Source organism: Mus musculus, chromosome 9 (genome assembly GCF_000001635.26).
Source record: "Mus musculus strain C57BL/6J chromosome 9, GRCm38.p6 C57BL/6J".
Taxonomy (NCBI): Eukaryota; Metazoa; Chordata; class Mammalia; order Rodentia; family Muridae; genus Mus; species Mus musculus.
The window spans coordinates 50,685,088-50,695,667 of NC_000075.6; the positions used below are offsets into that span (position 1 = coordinate 50,685,088).

The 10,580-nt window shown below is 44.9% G+C and overlaps 1 protein-coding gene across 11 annotated transcripts in view; it reads right to left on the minus strand.

The window, feature by feature from the left end:
- Dixdc1 (DIX domain containing 1) overlaps positions 1-10,580 on the minus strand; it is a 76,851-nt gene that overhangs the window by 22,336 nt on the left and 43,935 nt on the right. For all 11 annotated transcript variants that reach the window (XM_017313439.2, XM_017313440.2, NM_001311069.1 and 8 more), the window contains 5 exons: positions 10,384-10,496; positions 8,456-8,604; positions 4,773-4,862; positions 3,516-3,569; positions 2,274-2,324 (listed from right to left, as the gene is read on the minus strand). In XM_017313439.2, the coding sequence (XP_017168928.1) occupies positions 2,274-2,324; positions 3,516-3,569; positions 4,773-4,862; positions 8,456-8,604; positions 10,384-10,496 (457 nt within the window). The remainder of the gene's footprint in view (positions 1-2,273; positions 2,325-3,515; positions 3,570-4,772; positions 4,863-8,455; positions 8,605-10,383; positions 10,497-10,580) is intronic.

The window sequence follows — 10,580 nt, forward strand, 5'->3', positions numbered from 1 at the left end:
TCCTCGTCCAAGACACTGTCTGTCGCCTATGAGGAAAATCACATCCATGGTCCTACTGAGAAGAGCTTGGTTTTCCCTCACCCACAGCTCACCCCACCCTACACGAGTTCATGGCATCCCAGGCGTACTGTTTAGACGAGGAGTAGCTTCTGATATCAGACAGACCTAGGTTTATATTAAATGCCCATCACTTCCTACTTGGAGGACCCTGTCTGTGAACATTTGTTTCCTCGTCTACCTCTTGGGTATATCGATATTCCACCTGACTTAGAGCCTCTTCCTCCTCTCTGTGTCCAGTCCCATGTCCTAGAGCAGTGGCTCTCAACCTTCCTAACACTTTGGCACTTTAATAAAGTTCACATTGTGGTGACTGCCGACTATGAAATTGTTTTCATTGCTACTTTTAGAACCACAGCAATGTAAATATTTGAGATGCAGGAAATCTGATATGCAACCCCTGTACACCCCAAAGGGGTCAGGTTGAGGACCACTGCTCTAAGTAGGATAGCCTGGCCTTGAATTCTTGGCCCTCTTATCTCAGCCTCCAAAACGGTAGGATTGCAGGTCCCATAGGAAACCCATTTTAAACCATCCAGCTGCCAGGACAGTACATGGCAGAGGCAAACTAAGATATCCCTGGCATTGTATCCTGGAACATTTCCAAAGTGTACCAATGGTACGGTATGCACGTTAGTGAATGACTTAGAGGAAGAGGAGCCTCTGTGGTTGGTTATCCTAAATGTGTTCAGGGCAAAAGCTTCAGTTTTCAAATGTTTTATGTTCATCTGTGTGTCTATGTATTTGTGTGTGTGTGTATTTGTGTGTCTGTGTATATGTATGTATGTGTGTCTGTGTGTCTGTCTGTGTCCCTGTGTGTGTCCGTGTCTGTCTGTCTGTGGAGTTCATCTTCTCTGTAAAAGCAGTATACTTTCTTATGCACTGAGCAATGTCTCTGAGCCAAAACCAATCGCTTTATGATAAACTTTCTGAGGTCTTTCAGTGTGATATTACTCACAACGAATCTTCAAGCCTATCAGAAATCTCTCAAACTTAATTAACCAAAGGGCACATTTCTGTTTTGAAATACTTCAGTGCACTAAGGTTACTAAATATGTTTTGGAAAGTGTTACTGAATTGGTCTTGGATAGCCAAGGAAGACATGTGCAAGAAAGAGGGGACCATAGAAGCTTTAGATGAAGACTCCGATGTTATATTACACTCCTATCTGAGTGAATAACATATACTCAAGGTTATCAGAGCAAGCACTGCTTATACCAGCAAAATAGCTCCCCTAAAGTGGCTAGTCCAAAATACCACCAAGAGGAGAATGAGTAAATATATATATAATACACACACACACACACACACACACACACACGACTGTTATGGGGGCAGGAGAGATGGCTTAGTCCTTAAGTTCACTGGCTGCTCTTCCTAAGAACCCGAGCTCAATTCCCAGCACCACGTGGAGACTCACAGCCATCTGTAACTTCAGTTCCAGGGATCCAACACCCTCTTCTGGCCTCCTTGGTTACCAGGCATGCAAGTGGTAGAGACATACATGCAGGGGAAAGTCCCACACACATAAAAAAATTAAAAAGAAAAACACAACGCAAGTGTAAAGAAACCCGAAGATGGTTTGACTAAAGTAGAACGCTCGCCCAAACACACTGCTCAGTGAGAGCAGCGGTGTGCAGATGTCCCCAGGTACACGGTAATTTGGGGTGAAAGGTGGGAGAAAATGTTAAACAGATAGACTGGATAACTGATAAGTTGCCTCAAGTGGGGAAAACAGTTTGTGGTGGCAGTGGGTGTGGTAGGGTGGGGGTCAGGGGGGCAGAGCTGGTGGGAGAGCTTTCACAGTCTATTCTTTTGTGTTTTCAAACCACTTGAATGTTATTAACCACCCCAACATGGTTCCTGTTTCTTTTTTCCTAAAAAGGGCATTTTTACGAACTGAGAGTGCCTTCACATAGAGCAAAGCAAGGTGGCCCAGAGGCAAGTGACAGCACCATGAGTCACAACTAGGAGACATAAGCCTCAGCAAAAACCAAGATATCTTCCTCAGCATGTCTTGCTACCCACCGCAAAGTCCTTTCTATACCCCTAGCACCAAGCCTGTTAAAGACCCCTAGCAAAACCCCAATAGTCCCTAGGGTGCCCTGTTCTCAAAACTCACTGATAGACCACATTACCTCACAGAGGCTTACAAAAAAAAATAAATAAATAAAACTAAAAAGACAGAAAGAAGGAATTCAATGTCTTCATTTTACCTTTATCCCCTGTAGGTTTCTGGCTTCTTGTTTGCATTTCAGCAGTTCTTTCTACAAACCAAACATAGAGAGATCAGACGGTGGCTTCTGAGTTGCTTCATAAGCATTACCTCATTCTGTCAGCAAGAAGACAAAACCCAGTTGGCCATTCCACGAAGATTAACCCATCAGCTGAGGCACAAAGCAGGTCCAGTCCTGTAAGCCGTAAAGACTGACCCTCTCTTCTCTAGGCACCCATCACTGAGATGCCCAGGCAGTCAGAGGACACCCCATCCCATCCGGACCCACAGACAGGCTCTCTCCACACAGCAATCTTTGTTAACAGGAGAACCGGATAACATCATCCGAATCTCCGTTCAAATCTGTGATATGCTATCTCTTCTGCTGCCAAATACTTATTTTGATTTTATTTAACTTTTAAGCAAAGGGTTGGCATGCTTCTATTCTCCAAAAGGCTATTGTCTTCTTCTTCTTCTTCTTTTTTGGACTGAGGCTATTGTTCTTTGTGGTCCAAACAAAAAAGCACTTGGCTTTATAATGGGAAACTGAGTAACTGAATTTCCATATATATGACTGCAACTAAAAACAGAGATTTGAGAAAAGCAAAGCCTGTTACTGAGACTCGGGTCTCTCGCTATTGTGTCACAGAAAGGATTCATAATTAGCTTATCTAAAGTGGGATTTGTAACCTGGCCTCCAACAGATGGAATCAAAAGTTATAAAAAAAAAAATGGAGGTCTAAGTGTGTATGTGTGCACATAAGCACATGTCACGGGAGATGTGTTCAGTCACAATGCTCTCTACCACTGACCTGTAAGAAAATATTCATTAAAAAGAACTACACTAACATTAGACACTCTCTCCCCTTTTTGAGGCAGGCTCTCATTATGTAGCTCTGGTTAGCCTGGAACTCAGTATGTAGACCAGGCTAAACTTGAATTTATGTACCACGATGCCCAATCTAGAGTCATCTTTTTCTACTGATTAAATTACAAAAAGGAATCTAGAAAAATTTCAAACTTACAGAACAGAACAGATAACTACTATGTAGGGTTAAAATTAAAAAGTTGTCACCGTGAGCAACAGGTCAGATGTGTCTCTCTCCTCCAAAGACAGACAGCATAGGTAAGGTTCAGCTCGCCCCGGCACCGCATCCCTAGCCCGCTCCAGAATGCCCCAAAGCTGGCATGTTACGTCCCCACGGTTACTTTCGAAGGGGAAAATATGCAAGTCCTCCCCTACCTTAAGGTCCTGATTCTCCTCCACACTCTGATCCAGGCGGCTTCGGATTATAATCTGAACATAAGACAAGATGGTCATGAAGTTCATCGGCCACTCACTCAACAAATACTCACTGACACCTACGAGACACCACTTCCATCCGGGAACACATGCCCTCTTACAAGCAAATGCTCCAAACAATACAGATGAAATTTACAGTGTGTGTGTGTGTGTGTGTGTGTGTGTGTGTGTGTGTGTGTGTACCAGGAGAAGCAGATGGAATCAGGGAAAGAGGAGATGAAGCAGAAAAGGACAACGGGAGCCAGACCAGGAAGGGCCAATGAGGACAGTAGGGAATTAACACAAGGGTTTATCTGGGTTTTTAAAAGATATTTATTTTTACTATTTGTGTGTGTGTGCGTGTCTGTGGGTATATGCTCATTGAGTACAGGAGCCTTAGAGGCCAGAGGCAGAAGATCCCTAGAACTGCAGGGAGCCACCTGATAAGGGGGCTGGAAATTAAATTCCAGTTAAATGTTCTTAACTGCTGAGATGAACAAGAAGAGTTTAGAAGAAGAATCTCAAGTCAGGAAAACCTATCTCGAGGCTGCTAGGATGCTGGATGAGTGAAGGCCTGAACTAAGTAGTGGCTGAGCTAATGGAGACACTGGGTGTGAAGGGAGGATCAGAAGAACTCAGGGATGGCGTCCAGGTTTCTGTTCGGGGCTTCCGAGTAAACGAGGAGATGGGAACACAAACATAAGGACAAACAGAGTCAGTGGCTAAGAAGGGGACAGAGATACTTAGCAGAGGACACACTGACACCGAGCACCCACAAATGAGCTGTCTGCTGCACACAGCTCTACAACTCTGCAGAGATCTGAACTGGAAATCCATCTATGAGAAGCAGGCACAGAGTGAGTGAAGACACAGAAGGCAGAAACACTGACCAGTGACTGTGTAAAATCGACGACGACCCAGACAGGGATGCCGAGGAGCTCCACATCACGACATAGAGAAAAGGAAGTCTCCAGGGGACTGGGCTGTCATCTGAAGGGGAGTGGGGCCATAGGTGTCCTTGGTCATTACCATAGCTCTAGCACCGTGGACTAGCGTGTGACCCAGAGTCAGCACATCTGAGCATCTTTCTGAACATCTGCTGACTACATCAATGGGGAAGCCAGGAAGGCCAAGAATGGCAGACAAACTCTAGGAGTCAGGAGAGAGTACTTCAAGAAGCTGAGGTCAGGTGTGAGAGGAGCCAGGCCTGGCGCTTACCAGCTGTTCCTCGGGATTGACTCCTGGTTCACAAAGAGCCACGGGTCGCTCCTGTTCATCCTCCGGCAGAGAGCCATTGAGTAGCAAAGCCTGGATAAACCACAAAGAGAGGAGGAAACTGAATACCCTGCCACCTGGTTCAGTCTAGAGTCAGGCTTGCTAAGTTTACCACAATAGAAATTGGTGGATGACACAAACACGTCTTTGGAGGAAGCCAGATGATAAATAACCTCTGCCTACTTCCAATGGCCCTGAGGACACACATCTCCTTCTAGAGGTCCCTCTCCCATTTTTAAAGAGTCTCATGTGGGGATGGCTTTGAACTTCTGGTCCTTCTGTCTCTACCTCTCATGTGTTGGGATTTCAAGCATCTACCACTGTGCCTAGTTTACAATCGATACAATCGGACCTAGAACTAACTCCGTGCAAGCTACAAAGGCACTGTACCAACTGAGTTACATACCCAGCCCCATGATACAGGGACCCTCTGCTCTGAGGATTCTTGGTCTCAGAAGAGTAACAAACCTTCCCTATGGAAGTGTCCAAACATATCAACCTGGAGTTGTTCACACACGGCTCTACCAGCTGAAAGGAGATCTAAAATCGTGTGGAATTTTCCTGTCTCAAGATTACAGTATATTACAGTGAACTGTCTGAAATCCACTGAAAAATACAGTCTTGGTACTATTTGCTTTTTTTATTTGTTTGTTTTAATAGTTCTGCATTTCACCCCCGGAGGTGTCGTGAATAGATCTTTACAGAGATGGCCTCATTCATTTCAATGCCAGGCTGTTTTTCATTAGAGTATTAAGAAGTAGAAAGGGGAGGGGCAGATATACCCAGCTCAGGCAGCTCAGGTAGCTCAGGCTTTTGGGCCCTGTACATTGCCTCTCCCAAGAACCCATGGCTGACACTGCAGTAATAGTTTGTAATCTCATTCCTTTCCTTCAAAATTTATTTTGAAATGTATTTTTATTATTGATTGATTCGAGGTAAGTCCTCACTATGTAGCCTTGGATGATCTGGAATTCACTGTGTATCCTAGGCTGGACTCAAACTCAGAAAGATCTATCTGCTTCTGTCTCCATACAGCATTTTGCTCTGATAAAGTTTATTTTTATTTTTAATGTCTCTGCGCGGGCTTGTGCATGTGACTTCAGTGCCCACAGACACTAGAAGAGGGTGTTGGATAGCCTAGAGATGGAGTTACTACAGTCACTGTCTGACGTGGGTGCTGGGACACAAACTCAGGTATTCTGTAAGAGCGGTACACACTCTTAGCAGCCAAGCCATCTTTCGTGTGTGTGTGTGTGTGTGTGTTCATGTATGCATGCAAGTCACAGCATACACAGGGAGGTCAGAGGACAGCTTTCAGGAATCAGGAATCAGGAATCAGGAATCAGTTCTTTCCTTCCACATGTGGGTTCGAGATGCGACTCAGATTCTCAATCTTAGCCGCCCAGGCTTTGCCTGTGGGGCCATCTCACCAGCCTTGGAATCTTTTTTTTTTTTTTTTTTTTTTTTTTTTTTTTTTTTTTGGTTTTTTGATACAGGGTTTCTCTGTATAGCCCTGGCTGTCCTGGAACTCACTTTTTAGACCAGGCTGGCCTCGAACTCAGAAATCTGCCTGCCTCTGCCTCCCAAGTGCTGGGATTAAAGGTGCCTCTGCCTCCCAAGTGCTGGGATTAAAGGCGTGCACCACCACGCCCGGTTTGGAATCTTATTCTTAGAGCAGCTTTCTGGTATACTTAGGAGCCTGAATTTAGACCTGCCTGCTCAAGGAGGCCTTATGAAATGTTATCAGGTGAGTTAAGGATGGGAAACTGTGTTCTCCTTGTCAGAGTTTTGTTTCAACTTTAAAGACAGCTTCAGAGGATAAATACAACCTGTTTTAATAAATATAACACAAATTCATCAGACATGTTGATGGAGAATGTTTAAAATTCGGCCAATAACAGGCAAACTTTGTATGCCCCAGTACAGGGGAACGCCAGGGCCAAAAAGGGGGAGTGGGTGGGTAGGGGAGTGGGGGTGGGTGGGTATGGGGGACTTTTGGTATAGCATTGGAAATGTAAATGAGCTAAATACCTAATAAAAAATGGAAAAAAAAAAGAAAAAGAAAATGTAATGTAAAAAAAAAATTCAGCCAATGTTTTCTCCACTAAACACTGATAATAATGTCTGAGAAAATCAAATGAACTTTGTTTTCCCATGGAATCATGGGGAGCGGCATGGGTAAGCAAGCACACAGCCTCCGGGCTGCAGGGAACTGCAGAAGCCGAGACACTGAAAGAACAGTAACCCCAGCGGCAGACTGCTCAATGGTCTCTAATGGTGGCAAACTAATAAGTCACAAATATTGCGTGTGGCTTGATATCCAACTTGTTCATCACTGAAGCAGCTAAGAAGTCGTGGGATGCTGTGAGCCCTTCCTCGGTGACAATGGATCCTCCTTGTCATCGAGCGGCAGTGACTTCCAACTCCCCTGTTTGGAGGAAATATTAGGCCGCTCGCTGCTTGTCAACTCTCTTCCTTTTTTTGTTATTTCTGTTTCATCAGTCACTGAGTTTCTCCTAAACCAAGGAACACAAACCAAACAGAGCCAAACTGATAGCTATACATACCTTGCTCAAATAACGCAAACTGTTCCAGGGGAGAAAAACCTGGTTAAGCAACCCCACCCCCAAATTCATGGAACACTTCCTACTGAAACAAGAGTAAGTCATTAAGTACTCATTACTGGAGTGGCAGAAAGGGATTTTTAAAAATTATTTATTTATTTTATTTTATTTTTAAACACAGAGCAAGGAGCAGATACCATAAACCTGAGGAATGTTTACGATATAAACTTTCCTCCAATTGGCCTGGGTTCTGGGGCATACATTATGCAAATCACTTTACAGAAGCACCAATCTCCTTTTTTCTTTAGGAACCCTTTGTTTACCCACCCTGTCAGTGGCGGGGAGCACGCCCTCCACCTTCCACCCTCCACTGCCTGCCAGAGCCTCACACATAATGTGGGCTTTGTTTACGTGTCCATAAATATTTCACAATTCAAAACCAGTGCAGCTCCCAGCACAAACAGGATGGAATATTCCGAGGTAATTTCAGGGTCGTCAGCACACTACAAGGGCTCCTCCAAACAGAGCCAATCGAACAAGGACAGAGGGTCGAGGGGGTCATGGTGGGCTCTATGTCAAGTGGGTCAGCCAATGTCTGGGGGAGATTTCCCTAGCTGATAGCACAGGTGCAGGGACAAATGAAGGGCTTTGTTTGTTCAAGGGAAACCTCTGCTACCAGGGCACTTGCCTTGGCATCAGGTGAGGAAGCAGCCAAGTCCCTCAGCTAGACACAAATGGGAACCTGGTGGCTTTACTACCTTCTTCTCCCTGTCCGCTGCAGAATTCCTGGGTGACAGTCTTTGTTAGAAGTTGCAGTTGGAGGTCGGGAAGTGCATAAAAGACACCTACCTACACAGCAGGGGCCAGCCAGAGCTTGCACAAATCCTAACAGCTGGACGGTAAACAAGAGTCCCAAAGTCCACTTAAAACATTCACCAACAAGGAATTCTCAGTCTTTAGGAGAGCTCACACACAACTAGAATCAGGTGCAAACGGATACTACCAACTTGAAAGGAATAATTAGCTAGGGCACAGAGGACAAACTGCGAAGGAGAGAGCTACCTGGAGTCCTGAAATCATTTTCTTTGCTTCCTCCATTTCTTTTTCTAAGTGTTCTTGTTGCTCCAACAGCTGTTCTTCCCATGTGGCTTCCAGGTAGGTTCCCCGGCTCCCAGGTCTCCAGTCTCGGGATGATGGAGAGTCTGGCTCATCTGCAAGATGAAAGGTGGAACCATAGTTCATGTTGAAGAATAATTTCCAGCAGACTGCGCGCGGCGTACTTCACAGGTTCAGGTCACCTGCTTTCTGAACCTGTCTGCACAGACACACTGGGCTCTCCACTAGGTGGGGTTGTGAGGCACAAAGAACTGGCTGTTAATGAGGTACCAGGCTCAGGAAAGCACGGGCTTGGGGTGGAAAGTCGATCGCCTTCACCCCCTAGGAAGCAGCTGGGCTCCTGCCACAGGGACCTGTTACAGCACAAAAACTCCCAACTCTGGAATTAACACCCTAGAGTCAGCCTTAGCTTCCCCTCATAACGGACTATAATTTCCAAGTAAATTACCCTTTCCTCTCCTAATCACTTTTGGTAGTGGTGGGTTTTTCGTTTGTTTGTTTGTTTGTTTGTTTGTTTTTATCACAGTGACTGACAGAAACCCTAGCTAAGATGAACTTGTTCCTCTCACCCCTTGGAGCCATAACTAAGCCCTTTTCACACAACATCGTGTGAGTCAATCCTGAAAGAAAATTATTTCCTTGTCTTTAAGACTCTTTGAGTGCCAGAGAAGGGGGATGCGAGAGGGGTGAGGGGGGAGTGGTTGGGTGGATAGAGGAGCACCCTCTTAGAGGCAAGGGGGAGAGGGAGGATGGTTCATGGAGGGGAGATTGGAAAGGGGGATAACATTTGAAATGTAAACAAATAAAATGATTAATAAATAAAAAAAGAAACAAACAAAAACAAAAAGAAAAAAATACAAAAAAAAAAACCAACCCAAAAAACAAAAAAGGCAAAAAGACCTCTTTGCTCCAGCATCCTTGTCTGCTTTGTACTAATTCCTACATGCATTGCCACTTACTGTGCATTATGGAATACAGAAGGTGTAAACTCTTTGAGCGAGCTTCTGTATTTCTAAGAAGTGCACAGTGACCATCTGAGTTGTAGGAGTAAAGATTTTAATGTAGGGCAGGTTGTGGTGGCCCATGCCTTTAATCGCAGCTCTATGGAGGGAGAGGCAGGTGGATCTCTGTGAGTTCGAGGCCAGCCTGGTCTACAATACAAAGAGTCCAGGACAGCTAGGGCTCTGTTACACAGAGAAATCCTGTCTCAAAATAAATAAATAAATAAATAATTTAATGTAAAGATGAAGAGGTAAAGCAGAAAGGACCCAGCAGTATCCAATAAACACTCCCTCCTCTCTCTTCGTAGCCTTAAGAGTTTGACTCTGTGGGTGACTCTTGGGCCTTTGAGACAGGGTCTCACAGTGTAGCCCAGGTTGGCTTGGAACTCACTAGGTAGTTTAGATGGCCCCAAATTTGTGACCCACCAGTCTCCATCTCCTGAGTACTGAGAGTACAGATGTGCACCCCTGTTCTCTGTTGCATGTTTATGGACATTTTGGTTCAAACTATGTACTTCTGGCACCAACCTAAATCAGCAAAGCACCAAAATTATCTTCACAGAATGGGAATAATAACTATTTACCCGAACACAGCTTCTGACTGCCCCAATGCCATTTATCTAATTCACAGGCAGTCAGCTAAGGGAGGGCTTCTCGAGGCTGGTGTGAGATTTTTCTGACAGACCAATACCAGGACTGACATTCTGTAAGAAGATAACTACATTAATTGGCTCAAAGGCATTAGAGCTCTCTAGAGCTGACCCTCTATGCACAGACAGTGAAGGCAGACATGGCCAGGAAGCTTAGCAGTCAGAAGCACTAAAGACTTCAGGCTTTAACAGGCTCCCCTGAAACAACCCAGGCCGGCAGTACCTGTTCTGTTCTCTATTCCTTCAGAGGGAATGATCACGAAATCGGCCTTTTCCTCTGCCTGGGTTATAATGGATTCGCTCTTAGCACTGTGGATTGGACTGGGTGAAGTCAGACTGCGATCAAACAAAAGAGAAGAGAAGCAATCATTATGAGCAGGTATAGAAGACAGTTTTCACAGTTCATCTCAGAGGTATCTA